A 23,449-nucleotide genomic window follows, 5' to 3' on the forward strand; every position below is an offset into this window, starting at 1 on the left:
TCATTGACAGAGAGACACACACAAACACACTGACAGACACACACTAATAGTCACACACACACTAAATGACAAACAGACTCTCACTGATTTGACAGACACTTACAAACATACACTAACAGAAGCACATACATGCAAACATGTGCATACACTAACAGAAGCACATACACTCATACGCACACACACATGCATACACTAACAGAAGCACATACACGCAAACATGCATACACTAACAGAAGCACATACACTCATACGCACACACACATGCATACACTAACAGAAGCACATACACGCAAACATGCATACACCAACAGAAGCACATACACTCACACACACGTACATATGATAACAGACGTAAATACACTCATACACACACACACACTGACACAAACACACACATACATACACCAACAGACATGAACTAACATAAACACACAGACACTAACAGACATACACACACACAAACAGACATACACACACACACGCACACACTAACAGACATACACACACACACATACATACACATACACTAACAGACATACACACATACACTAACAGACATACACACACACACATACACTAACAGACATACACACACATACATACACATACACTAACAGACATACACACACATACATACACTAACAGACACACACATACACTAACAGACATACACACACATACATACACATACACTAACAGACATACACACACATACATACACTAACAGACATACACATACACTAACAGACATACACACACACACGCACACACTAACAGACATACACACACACACACATACATACACATACACTAACAGACATACACACATACACTAACAGACATACACACACACATACACATACACTAACAGACATACACACACATACATACACATACACTAACAGACATACACACATACATAGACTAACAGACATACACACACATACACTAACAGACATACACATACACTAACAGACATACACACACATACATAGACTAACACACATACACTAACAGACATACACATACACTAACAGACATACACACACACATACATACACATACACTAACAGACATACACACAGACATACATACACATACACTAACAGACATACACACAGACATACATACACATACACTAACAGACATACACACAGACATACATATACATACACTAACAGACATACATACACATACACTAACAGACATACACACATACACTAACAGACATACACACAGACATACATACACATACACTAACAGACATACATATATACAAATTATTCAAATAAACATTGCCCACCCACCCAGCCTCCCTACCTTTCAGGAAAGCTGGCATGGATGGGTCCCTGGGGTCCAGTGGGGCTGCAGTGAGGCTGGCATGGGGGGGCCACCTGATTGCCCCCCTCCTCCCCCCGGCGGGCGGCTCTCTCCCTGTCACACGCGGCGAGGGAGCTGTGTCCTCTCTGCTCCCTCTCGCCGCGCGCCGTTTTCGGATGCAGGGAGCCGGAATATGACGTCATATTCCGGCTCCCGGCATCAGCAGACAACCCACGCGGCGAGAGGGAGCAGAGAGGACACAGCTCCCTCGCCGCGTGTGACAGGGAGAGAGACGCCCGCCGGGGGTGAGGAGGGGGGGCAATCAGGTGGCCCCCCCATGACAGGGGGAACAGAGGGCATTTGGGGGCGGCATTTTTTGCCGCCCCCTGAGTGCCTGCAGGGGAACGGCGTTCCTGCTGTGAAAAAAGTGCAGGAACGCCGTTCCCACGCGTTCCTGCAGGACTCGAGCCCTGCTTGTTCTGATATAAGATAGTGAATCTTATTTAGGAAAGTTAAAATTCGGCTAATGTAAAATCTGGTAGATTATTCTTATTGGATGGTTCCAGGAATGGTTAATGATCTGGTATGAACATTGCTTTAATTGAAAATTGCAACAGAATAGGATATTATATGCCTAGGAGAATTCTAGCCAACAGGGAAAGGGTCAATTCAGTGTGATCGAACTGTTCGCCAAGGTTTTATTGCTTCTCGCTGCGCTGTGAAGTTTTGCTTTCTGTTTCTGAAGACTGTTTAACTATCATAAATCTCTTGACAGCTGATTGCTTTTAGCCGCTGTATTGTGTTAAACCATTGCCAGTTTTGTATGCCTATGTTATACTAAATATTCACTGATTATTGTCACGCATGTTACATATTATTATTTTTATTATTGTCACAATAAATTATATTTTTATAAAGAAATTGTGATCACTGTGTGAAATTAAATCTTCTGATGACTTGCTATAGGATCTAAGAGAATTAAAATCGTGAGTAATTCTCAGCTTTATATTAATTTTGGGGGAACTGCGCCCAGATATCAATTTTTATATAATATAAGTATTAAATTGTTGATAATTTTTATAAAAATATTTTAATATTTATCACCCCATAAATATCCTCACATTATACTACTGAGTGTCAAAACCTATAAATAAAGCCTCTTCAGTTACCTCTGGCAAATGTCTCCTACCTGACCTGATCGAGAGCATGACAAAAATAGCCAAACTGGATGCATAGCTGTCTATTATGAAAGGTGTGAATATGCAGCTCCCAGCCCCCTTGACAGCCCTCCAATGCTAGTGATCTGGGGTGAAATGCCCCCTGCCAGCTGTCCCATTGTGCATAAAGTGTTTCTTTAAAGGCCCAGGACATCCAGAAGCCTGCATCAATGCCTGGGTAACTGTACCTGTCCTGGTCTAATTCATGGTGCCTGCACCCTAACCCAGGTCTGTTTTACAAAGTCCCTGGACCAGCTCCAAATAAGGTGTCCACAATCAAGGACAATTTCACATCAATACCCTTCCAGTATTTTTACAATTGTCCTAAAGTTGGCAAATTCATATATAAATTCACTACAGGTGGTCCTCATTTAGCAACCAACTTGTTTTACGATGGCTCGCACTTATGACCGGGTGTAAGTGTGAGACGTCGTGGGGATTCCCTGCTCTGGTGCCCATGTCTATGTTAAGGGGAGTTAAGGGATTCCCTGCTCTGGTGCGTTTGTCTATGTTTAGGGAACCCGGTTGGCAAGTGAGGAGTGTCTGTAATACATAAACTGAGAGTACGTAAGGTAAAACAACCCCTATAGATAAAATACACATATAAATCAAAATGTCAGAAGCACTAGGTGGTATCATTTGAAGCACGTGAAATGAAACTTGTTTACGAAAAGTAACAGAATAAAAATAAGATGTCAGTGTGATTTTTAAATATTTTACCTCTAAGACCTATTAATAGAAACAATGCACAACACAAACCTAAGTTTACTGCATTATTTCAGATTTACTAAGTGGTATCTGGACTAAATCACTGTGGTTGGGGGAACAGGGACATCTGGGACTACTCCTCCCCCATTTTGTTTTTGTTCTTTTCTTGGGAGAAATGTTCATGCAGAGAAAGCTGTTAATTTGGCAGGTTATAATGCACCTTACCTTGCAATTTTTGTTCTTACTTTTTATATTGGGGGTTATGATCCTACCTACTTTTTAATGTTTTATCTCCTGGTTATTGTTCAGGGTATGGACTGACTGTATCCTCGGGAAGCAGAGGCAACATTTTTGTTTTCCATTCTTTATTTCTCTCCCCAATGCTTCATGGCACTATAATCTGTAAAGATGTAGAATGCGTCAATATATATTGTTTTTATTTGCTCTCTGCTTCTAACTCTCATCAGTATGCTATATTGTGGTGTGTGTGTTTTTTTTTATTTTTTTTTATTTGGTCAAAGCAAATTTTTTTTGTAAATATCTTTTTATTCAAAATTCCACAGTGTTTCAGTAAGCATAATCAACTTTGTGGACACGCAGGTCCCGATATCAGAGTAACTATAGCATATATTCCGGGGTTTCAAAGGACCCCTTCCGACTCGTCAGGATTCAACATTATTGGACTCGCAGGTCCAGTTATGAAAGAACATAAAACATATAAACCGAGGTTACATACTACCCCTATCGACTGGTCCGGTTTCGACATTGGTGGACTCGCAGGTCCCCTTATTTTGTTTAAGCACTGTGTTAGGCATATCTCCGGCTTCCCGTTACGTTTGCTGTGTCTGTGCTATTAGCTAACTCAGGATTTCCTGGGATTTACAGCCGGGCTCTCCTGCTCTACGGGTGGGTGCCCCTCTCCTTGTGATGTGGAGGAGGGAGGGTATGGGGGGGGGAAGGGGGCATTCTGTATTTCGGGGTCAGCTGATGACTAAGACTATGTCGGGTTGTCGTCCCTATCCCACGTCTTCGATCATCTACCCCTCTCCGTTGTCTCTCTGTGGTGTGGGCTCAGTGTATCTGCCCCCCCGTGTTGGTTTGGTATGAAGCTCCCCTCATCACCCATTAGTCCTTCTCCGTCTGAAATGCCTATTTCGTCGTGCTTGATCCTGTCTATCCGTGCAGTCTCATATGTTCCTCCTATATGTTTCGAGTGCGTGTCCTCGCCCCCCAACCCATGGGGGGGAGGGGGGGAGGGGGGGGTATTTATGTTGGAGGGGGGGGGGATTTTCGAGTCTCTGTTTGTATGTCAGTAGTCTGGTCCGTGTTTGTTATGTTTAGCGTATCATGTCTTGGAAGTCCGGTTTTCCAGTTGTCAGAATCCAATGTGTCCATATCGTCTGGTACGTCTGTGATTTCCCTTCTGCCTGTAGGGTGAGCTCCTCAAGCGTTCTGAGTTCCTCCATGCGTTGGAACCAGGTTGCCATCGGGGGAGCGTTCTGTTTTTTCCAGTATACTGGAATGAGACTTTTAGCCACATTAAGGATTCTGACCGTGAGGGATTTCTTATATACAGACGCTTTGGACGTGGTGTGGTGGAGGAGGAATGCTGCCGGGTTCTTCGGTGGTGGGGTGTCTGTGAATCTCTGAATGATTTTGTGTATGTGTTCCCAGTATGATTGGATAATTGGGCATTCCCACCATATGTGGAGGTAGGTCCCTGTGTGGCTTGTGCATCTCCAGCATGTGTCGTCTGTTGTGTGGTCGTATTTGTGCGTTTGGAACGGGGTGCGGTACCATAGACTTAATATTTTGTATGCCGTCTCCTGTGTTCCACTAGACGGAGCGCAGTGAAGTGTGAGTATGCACATCTTGTCCCATTGGGCTGGTGTGAAGGTGGTGTTTAGCGCCGCTTCCCATTTTCCCATGAAACTTGGGGGCGGTCTTCTCCTCAGTTGCATGAGCATACCATAGAGTATGGAAATGCCCTTTGTAAGGGGGTCGGGTTCCATACAGATACCCTCAAATTCCGTCAATGGTCTTGTGGCGTTTTGCGTGTGGAGTAGTGTTTGCGTGAACGTGTGTAGTTGGCGGTACCTGAACTGTAGCATAAATGAGTTGTGTATGTTCCCTGTCATTGCCTCAAGGGTTTTAAGTTGGCCGCTGGTGATCGCGTGGTGGAGTCTTGGGGTCTCTTGTCTCAGGAGTCTGGTTAACGCTTTTGGTTCTTTCCCCGGAGGGAAGGTCTCATTATGGGTCAGTGGGAGTAGTGGGGATGGTGTGGTGGTGAGTGTTAGTGGTGTGGCTAGTCTGTGCCACACCTGCATCGTGGCTCTGATAAGGGGGTGTGGGGCCGCTAGTCGTCTGCCCTGTTGGTGGTCTAGCCAGGGGAGGATCGATATGGGTTTGCCTATCTGCACCGTCTCTATTTCTTTCCAGGGTTTGGGCACTCCTGATTTGGTCCATTCTACTACCCGTTGAATATGCGAGGCATAATAGTATCTTTTAAAGTCAGGGAAGGCTAGCCCACCCTTCTCCTTTGGTAGCGTGAGTGTATCATGTTTTATCCGTGCCTTTAATTTGTGCCAAGCGAATCTAAGGGCCATGGACCTGAGGGAGGCAAAGAAGGCCTCCGGGATGACGCATGGAACTGCCTGGAACAGGTACAACACCTGTGGCAGGATATTCATCTTGAGTACCCCTACTCTTCCGAACCACGAAAGCCGCACCTGCTCCCAGTCCCGAAGGTCTTTTTGGAAGGTGTCAAGTAGCGGCTGGAAATTGGCTGCATAGAGCTGGGTGAGATCTCTCGTGATTTTAGCCCCTAAATATCGCAGGGAGGCGTCTGACCACTGGAACGGGAATTCCCGTCTCAGGGTTGTGGCTTTACGTGACGGAATTGATATATTGAGTATTGTGGATTTGGAGAAGTTTATCTTGAAATTCGACAGTACCCCGTATATGTCAAATTCCTGCAGTATTGCTGGCATTGTGGTTTCTGGTTTGGTGACAACCAGCATATGCTGCCACTGAATGTCGCTTCTTCCCTATTTCTAGTCCTGGTATAAGTGGGTTGTTTCGGATTGAGGTCAGGAATGGTTCCAGGGCTAATATAAACAGGAGGGGTGAGAGGGGGCAGCCCTGCCTAGTCCCGTTCTTTATCGGGAAGGGGTTGGTGAAGGCTCCGTTTACGCACACTCGCGCCGTTGGTTTGGAGTAGATTGCTCTGATCTAGGACATCATAAATGGACCCATCCCCAGCTGCTCTAGCACTTGGAACATAAAGTCCCATGATATCCTGTCAAAGGCCTTCTCTGCATCTGTTGAGAGCAGAAGAAGGCCTGTGTTGCTGGTTGTTGCGGCATGGATCAGGGCAAGTGTCCTGGTCGTATTGTCCCTCGGTTCCCGATGTGGGGTGAAACCCACCTGATCTCCATGGATCAGGTCCGGGAGGTAGGTCTGTAATCTCTGCGATAGTATCTTGGTGAAAAGTTTTAGATCACAGTTGAGCAGGGATATGGGCCGGTAGTTGGCGCATGATTCAGGGTCCTTCCCTTCCTTAGGGATTAAACTGATGTTCGCCGCGAGGGACTGCGGTGGGATTTGGGCCCCGTTGCGGATCGCGTTGAGGGCTGCCAGGAGGCGCGGGAGAAGGAGCTCTGAGTAAGATTTGTAGTACCTAATCGGGAGTCCATCCGGACCCGGGCTCTTGCCCTGTTTGGTTTGTTTAAGGGCCCCTGTTAGTTCTTGTAATGTGATTGGTTCGTCTAGTTCCGTGCTTGCCTCTTGTGTTAGGCGAGTGCCTATGCGTGATGTTAGGTATTGTGTTATGCGGGCTTTCTTCTCTGCTAGTACTCTATCTGTCTGGTGTGGTTCTAGTGAGTATAAGTCTGCGTAATATGTCCGTATGGTGTCGGCCATGTCTCGTGGCATGCTCTGGAGTTGACCTTGTTTGTTCCTGATTTTGGGGATGTATGCTGTCGTTCTCTTTTTAGCAATCATGCGGGCAAGGAGGGCTCCGCATTTGTTGGCGTTGGTATGGAAAAACGCTTTGGAGTGAATGTAAGCTCTGTGGTAGTTGGCGTTGAGGATAGAGGAGAGTTCCCTGCGTAGGGCTGTCAGTTGCGCCCCGTCAGCTGGGAGGTGGGACTCCTTGTGTGTGTCCTCTAGCTTTCGTATATCATTCAGTAGGGTGGTGAGTCTAGCGGTTTTTGCGCGTTTGAGGGCAGCTCCTTTCGCTATAAAATGTCCCCTTATCACGCATTTGTGGGCTTCCCACAGGCAGAAAGGTGTGGTGTCAGGTGTGTCGTTCTCTGTGAAGTATTGTGTCAGTCGTGTTTTCGCTTCGGTCTTGACTACTGGGTCGTTTAGAAGGGAGTCGTTGAGCCTCCAGTTATTGCATGTGGGCCTGAATAGCGGGGATATCAGTGTCAGTAGAACTGGGGCATGATCAGACCAGGTTGCCGTGCCTATAGCGGATCGTCAGATTTCTGTCAGATAGTAGTGTTGCATTAGAAAGTAGTTGTAGTCTTGAGTATGTTCCGTTAGGGGTCGAGTAAAAACTGTAGTCACGGTCGTCTGGATGGGTCGCTCTCCAGCAGTCTACTAGTCGGTGAACGTGTAGGGTTTTGTCAATGTCCTTCAGTATGTGTCGGGGTATTGAGGAAGTGCCTGTTGACGTGTCCAGATTTGGATTCAGGGCTACATTCAGGTCTCCCCCTATGACCAGACACCCCGTAGCGAATTTAGCTATGGCTCTGGTCGTGGAGCTTAAAAAACGGTGTTGGCGTCTGTTAGGGGCGTAGAGGCATGCGAACGTGTAGGGTCGGTCTGCTACCATTCCCTTTACACAAACGTAACGCCCCTGTGTGTCACTGAGGGTGTCGGTGAGGTCGAAGTGTAGGGATTTATGTATCAGAATTGCCGTGCCTCTATTTTTCCTATCCGGGTTGTTACTGAGGAAGCATTGGGTATATCTATGATCTGTGAGCTTAGGGGCTTGACCCTCTTTAAAGTGTGTCTCCTGGATTAGGACTACATGTGCCCTTTGACTGTGGAAGTGTCGGAGCGCAGTGGAGCGCTTTTCTGGTACATTCAAGCCTTTTGCATTTATGGATAGGAGGTTAATCTCCGCTCTCGTGTGTGTGGTGTGTGAGTGTGAAGCCATGTCGTCTCCGGGTTGTCTGCGTGCGGGGAGGGGTGGGTAGATGTGGTCAGTATTGAAAGGGTGTGGGTGGCGGGAAGGGCTACGCTACCAGCGCTAGCCTTCAGTGGCCCCTCCTCCCCCGGGGTCCCCGGAGCGAGAGTCACGCACTCGAAAGAGTAACAAATTGAACCGTTAACAATTAACTGTTTGTCTAACTATGTAACCTAATAAGGTAAAGGTGTGGGCTAGGTGGGAGTTGACTCGGCCGTACCAGTCGGCCCAGTCGGATCCCCCTGCCGTAAACTGTACACCCCAGTCCGGTAGGAGCGTGACCTGTCCCTTCCTCGTCTCCAAAGGTCGATCTCCGTCTTGGGATCGGGAATCTAGTGTGGTACTAAAGTGTGTCCTTCCAGAGGACAGTATGTAGGAGACCTTTGCCTATCCTATGTCCTCCTTCCTCACCCATCTAGGAGATTGTCTGGCCAGCGTTTGTAGGCAGTATCGTTTGGGAGACCCATCCCTCGGGTGTCCCGTTACTTCCAGGGTATCCAGCCTGGCCTGCATTGCTAGAGTGGTTAGGATAGCCTACGTATGGTGATTGCCCCTTATCGCCTACCCCCATTCTGGCCCATGGGCCTGGTAACCAAGCGGTTTGGTCTTGTGGCTCAGGTGGTTTTCCCCCCGGTGGTATTTCCCGTGTGGGACTCCTAGTTTGCTTTTTCCCTCTCGTCCCCAGAGGGAGGCTTGTACCTCTCAGGAGTATATGGTGGCGAGGGTCCGGGCAGTGGAGGCCCGGGGGGGGGGAGGGGAGGGGCAAGGATGCGGGGTCCGGGTAGCTCGTGTTTGGGTGGTGGCCTCATTGCTGACCTCTCCGGTCTACTAACTCAGGGGGGGGGGGAACCACTCCTCCCTTCTACTCCCACCCTCCAGACCCCCCTCCCCAAACCGCCATGTTGCCCCATAGATCAGTCCAGGCACCAGTAGTCCCTTTTCAAAAAGAGATCCCAAAAGAGATCAAGTCCCTTACGTGTCCCTTTGTGCCCTCCTCCCCTCCCAAGGAACACAGCGGAGGCCTAAAAAATGGTGTCCCTGTGTAAAGTCTGTGTGTTTGTGTGGCTTAGGGCCTGATTGGTTGCAAATATAGTTACGTTTTCCGCCGGTCCCTCTTCGTCTTCATGTTCGCTTGACGTGGCTAGCGGGTCGCCCCAGCCGGTCTCACAGTTTCTGTCCGAGTCCTCTGCCGGCGCTGTGGTTGTGGCTGTCCCCGTTGTAGTAGCGGAGGGCTGTTATAATAGTCCAGCGGGTCCGGCCAGTTCATCTGTAGCGGGGGCAAATGGAGTTCATCCGTGAGGTCTTTCAGGTCTTGTGCTGTACGGATCTGTCTAGGGCCGCCTGTAGTACTGGCAATAAGGCCTGTCGGGAATGTCCATCTGTACCTTATGTTCTGGGTAGCCAGAGCTCTGGTCAGTGGTTTCAGAGCCCTGCGGTACCCCAATGTGGCTGGGCAAAGGTCTGGAAACAGTTGAAGCTGGTGTCCGTTGTGTGTGATTTCTCATTTGTTGCGGGCCTCGTGCAGGATCTCTTCCTTCAGCGCATAAACCTCCAGGCAGCAAAGCACATCCCTTGGCGGGGCCTCCGGCGGGCCTCTGGGTCTAAGCGCCCTGTGTGCCCTGACAAATGCTATGAGGGTCTCTTCGGGGCGTTCCAGCAGGCCATTAAATATGGTCGTGAGCAGGCCTGTCAACTGTGTGGGAGTTTCGTCCCCTTCTTGTAGTCCCCTTATCCGTATGTTGTTTCTGCGGCCCCTATTGTCCAGGTCCTCTATGTGTCGTGCCATGGCCTGCATTTGGGTCATTTGGTTAGTTTGAGTCTTTGCCTGGGAGGTTTGCGCTTCTGTTAACTTATCATGGTCTGCCTCTATTTGGGCCATGCGGTCTGCAATACCTTGTATGTCCGCCCTCATCAGTTGGAGGTCTTCCCTGATGGATGCCTGAAGGGCCGTGTTGGCGTTCGCTAGGTCTGCCCGGGTGGGTAGCGCTTTCAGGAGGCTTAGCCAGTCCAGTGGTGGGGCTGCCATGTGGTCTTCTCTGTCTGGAGACTGCGAGGTAGGAGTAGAGGCTTCAGACCGCGTGTAGGCCTCAGAAGCCGCCCGGGAAGTCGGGTCCGGTGTCGCGGCCAGAAACTGCCGCATAGAGGCATGCAGCTGTGTTTGGCGTGTCCCCGAGGGTTTGGGGGTACTCCCTGCTTTGGAGTGTTTCCCCATTACGAGGCGAGGCGGCGGATTGTTAGCTGTTTTCGGGCTTGGTCGGAGGAGCTAAAGATTTATGAGGCCATTTCGTTCCGCTGCCAGGCCACGCCCCATCGGTCAAAGCAAATTTACCAATTCTGACAATTGTCATCTCTTATTTTGATAGAATGTAATGAATTCCTTTTGTGAATTTAAAGGCATTTTTATAGTGCCAGGCGTCAGCCGGCGGGGAGACCTAATGTGCATGCACGACAATGGCTGCGCTCGCATTAGGATTTCCCCATGGTAAAGCATTATTCAATGCTTTCATTTATACATTTATTCAATGCTTTCCTATAGGGTAAAATCTGACGCTGGAGGTCCTCATGCAGAGCGCGAGGACGTCCAGCGCCAGTTAACGGACCAAAGATCCATTTCGATACTGGAAGTCCCTCTAGTGGCTGTCTTGTAGAAATTGCAATAATTACCACGGTAGGTTTAAGGGACATGGGACATTGCACCCAGATCACTTCACTTTTAATGACCTCTTTTTGTTTCATTTTGTTTTCTTCAATTTGAAAGTTTTATTCTATTTTTTAAATAGAATACATTAGGAAGAAACAGAAAATGGCCTCATTTTTTAAATGGAAATTATATTGTTACAGCTGATATAACCCTGTCCCCGTTAATTTATTTCAACTTTACAGCTTTTCATAAATATTCCTAAATTGCAAAATGCTTTAAGTGTATGCTGTGGGTTTACAGAATATAATGATTCACTTCAAAAATGCTGACTTTTAAATGTCAACATTAAAAAGTCACCACAATTATACTGACAATATAATAGCATTGCCATATAAAGACTTGTCAGCATTATTGAGCTGTTTTATGATAAGAAGTATTACATACCCACGTACACTGCTATACCCAGTGCCATATAAGATTAAAAAAAAAAAAAAAAAAAATCATGTAAGATGTTTGATATTAAAGAGTCTGCTATCAAGGGTTTGTATGTGCTTTGAATGAATATTAGGTCAGTGGGGGCCAAAGTTGGGGGTCAAACAGGGAATAAAAGGCCAAAGATTTATATCACAAAAGCTCAAACAGTAGCATAGCCACTCCAATGAAAATGATCTAATTGTGCTACTAAGGTTCAAAACAAGGGGACTTGTTCCTGAGTGACACCATTGGCATATTAGTTATTCTAAGGTCCCTAATGGGGGGCATAGCTCCCATGATTGGACGTCACCTCAGAGCCAATAATATAATTATATTATTATATTCCGTTTTTGTTTATATAACTAATGACCTTCTGTAATCCAACTTTTAATCTTGCATTTGAAGATAAATCTGCCTGGAAACATCTCCAGTTTGTATTTAGTCCGTTCTTCGTTGGATTGTCTAAGACTTCAGTAGTCATATGGCTTTTTTCATTAACAAACAAATGAATACCTATTGTTTTTAATATTATGTTTATAGTCCAATACAAATTTAACATGCTCTCTCCCCTACCAAGTTTAAACTGGTCTACATTTTTACACATCAGAATATATGGAGGATCATGGTTACCTCCTTATACTGGTAGGCTCTCATAATGGTTTTATTATTACTAAAGAATCTTCATATACTCTTAAAACAAATAAGAGTGTATTCATGTACCAAGCTATCTGCAAGGTTATGTAGCTACAATTTGGCCACCTCAAAATATGTGAAGATCTTAATTGTACCCTCGATCCTTGGTTGCGTTCAGGGTAAGTACCCTAAGGGAATGACATTAACATTCAGTAAACACTTGAGCAATCTACATCACACAAATGACCTGGTAAACCTTGTGTGCTCTATATTCCGAAGTCAAAGAATACTCTCCTGTGCATTTAACATATACATGCATAGATCTATGTCTAGTTGATAAGTCCACCCTACTCAATGTTTGATATCTAGTGATAGGCCATGCACGGTGCACCCATAACCATATACTATACTTCCCTGTTTCCTGCGAAGGGCTATGGCGTATGGAGATTTGCCAGGGGAGGGCTGCCTGGGCTGTCAGGCAGTCCTCCCGAAGAGGATTGTGGCGGAGGTAAGTCCACCGGAGCTCCTGGGGGCTTAGGCCGTTACGGCGTTCCATGCCGCCGCAACGGCTTTAAAGCCCATTAGAATGGGGACGGCATAGAACACCGTAACGGCGTTAAGGGGTTAAAAAACGTATTCACTTGTAGCAAATAAAAATCCAAATGGCAAAATTGACACTAAAACATTCAAACTGCAACTATAGCCGAGTTGGGTCATTGCTCCAGATCAGATATTTTTCATTTTTGGCATTTATATAGCCTTAGCTTGTTCCGCAGTGGGAAAAGTGGGAAATGTAACAATAAATAAGACAATGACAAAATGTTATGGGAATAGGTTAATGAGGAAAATACACGTCTGTTTTATGTTATTTTGTTTTTTTAAATGTATACTTTTTAAAAAAAAAATTTGGGATACTACACAACAGAGATGATTGCACATAATACATTGTGTAGGATGAGTCCACAACTCCACACAATGTAACAGCGATACTCTTAATGCAGATAAACATTTTGTGCATCAGTTCATGCATACAGGAATACGACAATTCACCATGACATCACAACAATAATAGTCGTTCTTCCGGGTGGCAAAAGCCAAAGCGTTCTATACACTCTCTACATTAAGACACAATGTGCAATTCCCCAGACAGCTTCCTGTTATGATCCTTTCACTCCCAGGAGTTGGGACTTGTTTTTTTATTAAAAAAAAAAAAGTTTTAAATAGCTAAATTGAAAGATTGAGAGTGACAACGTGAGCTTCACTCAGCTAAAGGCTAGTTTGGGCTCAGCTAGTAGTACTCACTGTTAGGTCCATAGGCGTGCGCAGTCTATTGTATAAGGGTGTGCACCCTAAAGCACAAACACACACGCCGCATATATATATATATATATACACACACACACACACACACACACATATACTGCTGTGTGTGTGTGTGTAGGCGCTGTATGTGTGTGAAGGCGCTGTGTGTGTAAGGGCGCTGTATGTGTCTGTGCTGTAAGTTTGGGGGATTGTGTGTATTGTGTGGGGGCCGTTTAGTAAATATCCCCCCTCCCTTCTTACCTTATGTAGGGAGGGGGGACCTTGCTGCTGCTGCCTTCCCTGGTGGTCCAGTGGAGGTGGGGCAGATTGCTTAATATCCCCCCTCCCTTCTTACATTATGCCTGGGAGGGGGGGGGGGAGGGTCATTTCTGCTTCTGCCTTCCCTGGTGGTCCAGTGGTGAGTGAACTCTAGCCTGCGGGGCTAGAGTTCACTCACGCGAGATCTGAGCATTGCCGCATATGCCATCATGGGGGGTAATTCTCATTCCTGGGCTACCACATGGTCTCAAAGGTAACATTACTAATCTGGCAAATTTCGTTGTGAAAAAAACAGAAAAATGGAATGTGCTATATTTGACCCTGTAACTTTCCAAAACACCGTAAAACCTGTTGTACTTGTGAGACGTTGCTGAATACAAATATGTGCATTTTATTGCAGTAAAAGCTAACCGTATTATGACATTTACAGCTAAATTGTCAGACAGAACTAAAAAAACTTTTTTTAAATTTTATTCATAATAAATTATGTTTGATATATGAATAGTTCATGATAAATTAAATCCCTGTTTCTCCTGAATAAAATGATATATAATAAGTGTTGGTGCACTTAAAGAGGTGAATTACGGTTGAATATAGCGCAAATTCCAATTTTTGTTTACATTTTGTTTTGATCAGAACGTGTACTATTGACTCCGTCTTGAAGGGGTTAATGTCCTGTCAGTAGCAAATGAAAATCCAAGTGGCTAAAAAAAGTGAAACTTTAACAATTGTCACAGTTTAGAGATTGGAGTCTCAATTTTGCCATTTGGATGTTAATTTGGCATTTAGTGAATAAACCTTAAAAAGTCCCAAGAACAGAGAGAAGGGGGAGCATAACAAAGGGGGGAAGAAAACACAACAGAGGGAGCACAATATAGTGGGTTAGGTTGAAATAACTAGGCATTAAAACTAAGGCAGTGTCTCCCAGATGGAATATTGGACTTTCTTTTTGTACACATGAAATATGACTAAGAGAAATAACAGCTTCAAACTGACACACTACTAGTGTACAGCTACACACGTGACACCCAGCCCAGGGGGTTATTCCTTAAACAGTGAATCATAATACATTGGAAACATAAATGCAAAATTCAGCCCAATATTAAAAAGCTACTTGAATGGCTGAGGTTTGTGTTTTCTGACTGCCCTAATCTGGCCTACACTTTGCAGTTCGGTTTCCTATCTATTTACAAGACAAAGTTTAGTGGAGGGGCCCCCCAGTTTGCAGCTTTAATTCGCTCTGCCCACTTCCAACATGGCGGCCGCGCCCTCACTCCAGCAGTCTTCCTACATCCGCCCATAGCTTAGCGTTGCCTAGAAACCCTACCGGAAGTTATTTTTTTTTTTTACACCTTTTCCCGCGGTTGCAGTGTGTACATGTTGTGTGAGGCGCAGGGCTGCGGGGAGAAGCAGTAGTGCTTGTCAGCTTTCAGTGTTTTTAACCCCTGCTCTCCCTATTGAGTCCGGCCGCCAGCGGGGACTGTCCGGTACATGACAGCCCGGGGCCAGCCGCACGCTTGCTGTACGTTAGCGGCTCCGGGTCAGCAAGCTGTTGTCGCTCTCGGAGACTCGTGAAAAGTCGCTCATCATGCCGCCCAAGAGTCCGCGCAAAGCCGCTGGCCACGCCCACGAGGAGCTGGAGAGCATGGGCGGGTAAGTATCACCACCAGCATTATGGATATACAGGGTGGCCCATAAATCCCACCCCATCCAGCACACAGACACACTGGATACATGAGATATGTGGATGGGTATTATTATTATCATCGCCATTTATATAGCGCCAACAGATTCCGTAGCGCTTTACAATATTATGAGATGGGGGATTAGGGACTTACCCGCCACCCTGTATATGGAAAAACTACTGGTATGGCAGGCGCTGGGTCTGGCTGCCCCCCAAGGAATTATAAAGGGAACCCTGGCCTGATTATACTGTGTTATATTGTGACTAAGCTCACTTGTGCAGTTTGCTGACCATCCAGGCACCCATTTATACATGGGGCGAAGCAGGAGTTGCTAAGTCTTTTAGTCATTTCCTTATGGTATCCTCTAAAAGCGCTTTGGAGGGATATGTTTCTGCGAGTCCAAATCATCTGGTGACAAATACATGTCTGTTACTCCACACATTGTACAGCGCTGTGGAATTTGTTGCCGCTTTATACATAATTATAATAACCCAGGACGAGGGTCCTAAGTTGTGATTGTCTACTGGAATGTGACACTTGGCAGACATGACAGGTGTGTGATGATTTAGCCATTTGGGTGGCAGTTATTGCAGACTTTTTCATGTCAGTCAACTATTCAGCAGTATAGCTGTCTGTTCAGTATGGGAAAAATTTGGCATTCAGGCTTTTGGGGACTGCTTTCCTGGATGCGTACTCGGCAACTGCTAAATGTTTGTCGTCGCCACATCCAACTACATAAGAAATGTACTTTTTAATGATGCCCTAACAACGCTGTGTGAGGTGTATGTCCATATTCGGGAGCATCATCAGGCACTGGTAGCCAGCCTAGAACAAGGGGTCTGTATCTCTGTATATGCAGCGTTTCATACTGAAACTAATATGTTGTCACAGGCTATTTATTTTTTGCCTTTTCAGAATGGAGATGATAGATTAGATATAAAAAAAAAAGAAATATAAATATCCTTTAACTAAGCTGCCCACCATTTTACTTTAAAGGACCACTATAAGCACCCAGACCACTTCAGCTTAATGAAGTGGTGTGGGTGCCAGGTCCATCTAGGATTAACCCTTTCTGCTGTAATCATAGCAGTTTCAGTGAAACTGCTATGTTTACCTATGGGTTAATCCAGCCTCTAGTGGCTGTCTCATTGACAGCCGTTAGAGGTGCTTCCGCGCTTCTCACTGTGATTTTCAGAGTGAGAAGACTCCAGTGTCCATAGGAAAGCATTGAGAATGCTTTCCTATGAGACTGGCTGAATGCGCACGTGTGCACATTCAGCCGATGACATTAGAAGAGGGAGGAGAGTCCCAGCGCCGAGGGAGTCCGGTGCTGGAAAAAAAGGTAAGTGATTAACACCTTCCTCCCCCTTCAGTCTGGCGGTAGTGGGACCCTGAGGGTGGGGGCACCCTCAGGGCACTATAGTGCCAGGAAAACAAGTTTGTTTTCCTGGCACTATAGTGGTCATTTAACCCCTTAAGACCGGAGGGCGTACTATTACGTCCTTTTAAACGCCGCAGGACGTAATAGTATGCCCTCCGGTTTTTAGTAACTTACCCGGTCGCCGGCGATCCCACGCCGGAGATCGCGGTTGGGGGGACTCCCAGGGAGCCCCCCCGGGCCATGTGAGAGTGAGGTCCTTGCGAGGACCTCACAATCACATGGCCTGTATAGCTGGCTGCTGCATTGCCAGCAGGGGGACTAACTGTAATGACAGTCCCCCTGCTGGCTGAAAATCAAATTAAAATTAATTAAAATAAGTGTGTAAAAAAAAAAAAAAATATATATATATATATATCTATATCTCTCTCTCTCTATTAATATCAAATTACACGTAGACTGATACTGATTAAATATATATATAATTATTGTTATATATATATATATATATATATTTATATATATATAATATAAAAAAATGTAAATACGTAAAAAAAAAATAAAAAAAAAATTAAAAATAAAATATTATTAAAAATATATAGATGTTTTATTTCGTTATAACTGTATTGTGATATTAATATATATTTATATCAAAATACACGTAGAACGAAATAATATATATATCTATATACATAAATATATACGTATATATCACTATATATATGCCTATATATAAATAAAAATATTTAAAAAAATTATATATACGTGTATATATATATATATATATATATATATATATATATATATATATATATATATATATATATATATATATATACTGTAACGGACCATTTCAGCATAAAAGGGAAAAATCCGTTTAGGCGATAATCCCCTTTTCACAAAAAGGCACAGCTACTGTAAAAGCACCAAAACTCACGAATTGGATATAGGTGAATGCACCAAGCTCCCGAACTGCATACAAGGGAATAAGGTAGCACTCCAACTGGAACCTCACGAATAGCTGCTAGCAGACGAACAGGAAAAGCAGACATCAGCTTACACTCCTAGCAGTCAATCTCCAGCAGCATACAGTGAATCCCCCCAAGAACGAGACAAGGCTCCGTGTTGAAGGTCAAGCAGTGGTCTGTTTATTGAGGGTTACCTGCCCCTGTATTTATGCAGGTCTCCCACCTGGTGGACACTCCCCTAGGGGACCAGATGGAAGACTGAAACAGCAGACCGACATGTATCACTTTCGTACACACAGCTACAATACTTTCCCATAATGCATCTTGGTTTCCTCCTCTCTGTCCTGGAGATAATTAATGAAGTAATTCAATTATCTCCCAGGACAAAGGCAAGACTCCATTATGCACGTGGTGACACAGAAACAGACTATCACTTTAAAATACATACAGACACATTTTATACATAAACCACAGACATGTAACATATCCCCAGATAGCTCAGGTCTGGGTGCACATTATTAGGTGAATGGCACCCAGATCACACAAATACATTTTAATTGCCATGGAGCTAAAGTCTTTAATTATACGAACAAGCTCCATGGCAGGCTATCTGGGTTACTACAGTTCACATAAAACATAAACTACCGAATTTCCCTGCATTCACCAAATTCATACAAATGAGAACCAGGGGCTGGAGGTTCAGCGGTGCCTGCACGGAAAAGTGTCCGATTTTGGTGCATGAAAGCCGGGCATAAAAGCGCTGGCTGCCCGGGGAGCTCCAGAACACCGCCACCTAGCGGCCGCTAAGTGTAACAGCAGGCACAAAGTTAACAAGCAATTAAGCTGCGGTTAACCGCAGCTTCAGGGAGGTAAATTGGCAGCACACTCCAGCTTCTGGGTGGCCAATTAACAGCGCCGGCCGCCTTCCCACGGCTCTGGGGAGGTTGGTGAACGGCTGTTTGTTCGGTATATGAAATCTACCGAACTGCTGTGCAGAAAGGGAGAAATAAATCCTTCTGCACAGCAAAATTAATCCTTTAGCTGCCGGTCCATAATCCAAAGGCAGCAGGCGGGCAACCAGGCTCCTCCAATACAATGTGGCGAGATTGGTTTCGTCACATATACATATATTAATTCTACACATATATTTATGTAATAATTTTAGACAACCCAAGGTATTGCAAATGGGGTATGGCCAGTCTTTTTTAGTAGCCACTTAGTCACAAACACTGGCCAAAATTGGCGTCTTTTGCATTTTTCAAACACAAACAAATACTAACGCTAACTTTGGCCATTGTTTGTGACCAAATGGCTACTAGAAAAGACTGGACATACCCTATTTGCAATACCTTGGGTCGTCTACTATTGCAAATGGTATGCCATTATGGATGTAAATTTATTTCCTGGGCTACTATACAGTCTCAAAGGCAACGTAACCAATCTGGCGAATTTCAATTTCAAATGTAACACGCTATATTTGACCCTGTAACTTCCCATAACACCTGTACATAGGGGGTACTGTTTTACACGTGAGACTTTGCTGAATACAAATATGTGTATTTTATTGCAGTAAAAGCAAACAGTATTATGACATTGACAGTTAAAATGTCATGTAGAACTAAAAAAACAAAAAAAAAACGTATTTTCTCCCATTTTTTTCATATTAAATTATGTTTCATAGCTAAATATTTTATATTAAATGAAAGCCCTGTTTCCCCTGAATAAAATGATATATAATAAGGGGGGGTGCATTTAATATGAAAGAGGTGAATTACGGTTGGACAGACATATAGCGCAAATGCCAGGTTTTGTTTACATTTTGTTTCGTTCACAACTTGTACATTTGGCTGCGGTGTTAAGGGGTTAAGAATCCTTAGCGCTTAGATTTTCAGTTTGAAATCTAATGAAAAAGTCATGTTCTGTGAAGTAAGCACTCAATCAATAAACTTTGCACCACAGGAAAGCTTATTAAAGGGACACTGTAGACACTCAGACCACTTCAGGTCATTGAAGTGGTGTAGGTGCAGTGCCCTTGTCCACCTTAGTCCTGCAATGTAAAACATTGCAGTTTTAGAGAAAATGCATTGTTTACATTGCAGCACTAAGACAGCCACTTGAGGCGCTTCTGGGAATTTTTCTTTTAAATTTGTATTTTATTGGAGTTGCCACACTCAAAAACAGTAGAACAGTGTAACATTCTTGCGGCATGAGGGACTAGTAGGTAGCTATCAGTTACTGAGCCGTTCTTATATTATACTGTTAGACATTATATCTGGCAAGTCATGAATTTACATTTGGTATCGGTGCATCGCAGCCTAGGTATGGCCGGGGTAGGTAGTATATAACGGTCACCCAAAACATATAAAGACATATAAATTTAATGCTAAAACATATAAACTAAAATATATAAAATTAACCGCTTGAATATCAGAAGAGGTAAAGGGATGCTAGCTCTGAGGCCCTCTACGTGTTCTGCCTTATGACTAAGCTACGCTCGGTGGAAGTTCATGTTCCCGACTGATTTAAGAGGGTGGACTGTGAACCGCTGCTGTGTGCCGGTCCCTGTCTTCTGGGCTTTCACTGGGGTTGGTGCAGGTACCTTCAGCTTCTGGAGGAAAGTCTCTTGATTTTCGTGAGAGGGTAGGGTGAGGGCTCCCATCTCCTTGCCGGACCACGAGGGAGCCGTCGGTCCCCCAGCGATATTTGATTGTTGCATCTCTCAGCCGTTTGGCCACTAGTGCCAGCTGTCTTTTCACTGCCAATACTGCAAACGTGAGGTCTCCAAATATGGCTATGGCGCTGCCTTCAAATTTAATGCTTCCCAGTTCTCTGGATCTGGACATGATGTATATACAAACAAAACAGAATATGTGCACACAACCCCAGTGAAAAAAACAGTGATGGTATATAAACAAAATGAAACTTCCCTTCGTGGGGTTAAGTTTCCAAAACAAAGTCCCCAAAGACTTCCTCTTGTCTTCAATACAAATGCAAAATAGAATAGGGGATCATCTGCTAAATACAGATAAAATGGAGAGACATAGCGTTTAACTGTGTGGGAGTTAGTGAAGTATTATAATTTACAATTGGCCACTCACAAATTATCAGATGTAAATCAGCCTTGAGTGAAATCTTTTTCTTCTGATTCTTCACACTCCCATCAGTCAGAGTATTTGCTCAAAAGAGAAAGTATATGGAGAAAAATAAAGTGCAATTCCAGAGTAAAGTATAAAAAGAATTTAATAACTTACATATAAGTTAAAAGCATTGAGTATATCACCACTGGGCGTCCACCACGGGACGCCCAGTGGTGATATACTCAATGCTTTTAACTTATATGTAAGTTATTAAATTCTTTTTATACTTTACTCTGGAATTGCACTTTATTTTTCTCCATATACTTTCTCTTTTGAGCAAATACTCTGGACATGATGGCAGACTGTACAGATACGTCTTTGGACACTGCAATCAAGCAGGACTTCCTGATCCACTCTCCTTGAGGGAAGCCTAATGCTTCCCTATGAGAAGCATTGTATTGCACTTCTGGTGTATTTCTGGCAATTGGTAAATCATCCTTCAAAGATGTTACATCAAAATGGAATGTCTCATCCAGTTAAAGGTGACAAGGCTGTATAGAGCTGAAAATGTAGAATTAGAACATTCCATGCTAGCCCAGGGCATTAAAAGCATCTGTTATTTCTAAATATGTGATAAATATGTAATCTTTATCAAATGCTCATGCTGACTGTGTTTGCATGTCATTAAAATTTCCGTGCAATTCAAAGTTATCCTAAGTCAAAGTCCGACGGATACGCCTGAGGTTTACAAAAGGCAAAAGGAGTTTCACTTTTAACTCTGTCAAATCCAATCAGCTGTTGACAGTAACCGTTGTGGGAATCAGGCGTTATCTCACTCATTGCGAAATATGATCTTTGGATGCTCTTGCAATCTTGTGGTAGCCCCCATAGACCTGTGTTGTACTCTTGTACATACCCAATATCGACTTTAGTCTGTCACTTAATAACTCCAGAATAATATGTTCACGTTTCTCGGTGTGTCTGCCGGGGCGGCAGCAGCAGCTTTGCGGACTCTGAAAACTTATATCATTAGTCCCGGATCTGTGCTGCCTCAGATGCCCTTTCAGGTTGGGAGGCGCCGGAGAAAGGTAATCATTGCTTCTTCTCCAGTCAGCTCTGGAATGTCCCAGAGGAGGATATTCTTCCTCCTGTGCCTAGACTTCAGTGCGGTCATCGATTTTGATGAGTCTATGGACTTGTTCAGTGAGATCTTGAATGTGGTTTGCAGTCTCTGGTTGCTTCTTTTGTTTCCATCTCAGCCATTCTCTGTTTGAGGTTCCCCAGCTCCATGGGCGTTTCTCCTTGGTCTTCTTTCCGCATATCTAGCAGGAGGTTCTTAATGTCCCTCTTGGTTGCTGGTGCGGAATCCTCATCGGGCTGTGGGTCAATTCAGGGTGTCCCCACCGAAGGTGATGTGTTGGTTTCTTCTCTTCTCCTACTCGAGAGTCCCCTGAGGCCTCTTCATCGCTGGTTCATTCGCCCTCTTAGGCCTAACCCGCTGGTCCCCTCTATCAAATGAAAGCCTAATATCTGGCATTCTAGTGCCCTCCAGATGGCATGTTTTTTAATTTTTGCGCCCCATAAGGTCTACTGTGTGAGGGCAGTGATTTGCGAGGGTTAGTGGAGCCTTTGAACAGTTTTATTTAGCTCTTTTTCGGTCTCTGGGTCAGAGCTTCTCTGTAGCTCAGTAAGCCATTGCGCCCCCCCCTCCCCCTTTTTGGATTTTATTGGATTTAGGATATCCAGTATCAGTGGAAACTATTGATTTTAATGCTTTTTAAAAAAAAATTGGGATAGTGCCTAGTAACCTTGACAGGGTGTCCAGAGGGCACCCCTGAGAAGTCTGAATCTTCCTTCCTTGTGAATGCACACAATGCTAGTCTGATCTGAGGTATGCAACAGAGTAGCAAGGGGGAGGCAGGTGTGCTAAAGTAGAAGAAGCCTGTCACTTCCAGTGGTTTAGGGGAGCTAACAGAAGCAGGAAGAAACCACCCTGGCTGCTTTTTTAAAAAATTAATCATAAGTGCCTCTTTGTCATAAAAAAATATGCACTTTTAAAAAGTGCTTTTGAAATAGGATACTCATCACTCATAAAACATGTCCACAAGCTATGGAGTGTTCCTTTAAACATCCTTTATTATACAATCTGTTAAAGTTCAATTACCAGAACAGGATATAAAAACTTTTAAAGTAAATACACTGTGCTGTCCCATCTGATTGAAAATTATTTTTTTCCCATGCAGGCTGTGTGAGTTACAGCCAGAGGAGGTATGACTAGGCCTCATAAACAGAAACAAAAGTGATTTTAACACCTATACTGCAGAGACTTGAGCCTGCAGGAGTGTGATGTATACACCAAAATTGCTTCAATACCCCCTTCCCTGACGATAGTGCGTGTTATGCTGTCCTACAATAGAGGTGCTTTAACGTTAGATCTCAGTCTCTCTATATTCACTCCATAGACAGATCTAATTAGGAGACTCCATGTGTATATATTTTCTTCTGTTAGGTAATGGGTTTATTATTATTTTTTTACTCATTATTTGAGTCCTTGAATACTTTTGATTTTG

At 44.4% G+C, this 23,449-nt stretch overlaps 2 protein-coding genes across 2 annotated transcripts in view; one reads left to right on the forward strand and one right to left on the reverse strand.

Annotated features, from left to right (window-relative positions):
• LPAR6 (lysophosphatidic acid receptor 6) overlaps positions 1-23,449 on the reverse strand; it is a 282,034-nt gene that overhangs the window by 133,110 nt on the left and 125,475 nt on the right. The gene's annotated exons all lie outside the window — the stretch shown is intronic.
• The window catches only part of RB1 (RB transcriptional corepressor 1), a 223,751-nt gene continuing 215,440 nt past the window's right edge, over positions 15,139-23,449 (forward strand). Inside the window, exon 1 of the mRNA XM_063426003.1 lies at positions 15,139-15,424. Within this exon, the coding sequence (XP_063282073.1) occupies positions 15,360-15,424 (65 nt within the window). The 5' untranslated portion in view covers positions 15,139-15,359. The remainder of the gene's footprint in view (positions 15,425-23,449) is intronic.

Source organism: Pelobates fuscus, chromosome 1 (genome assembly GCF_036172605.1).
Source record: "Pelobates fuscus isolate aPelFus1 chromosome 1, aPelFus1.pri, whole genome shotgun sequence".
Classification (NCBI taxonomy): Eukaryota; Metazoa; Chordata; class Amphibia; order Anura; family Pelobatidae; genus Pelobates; species Pelobates fuscus.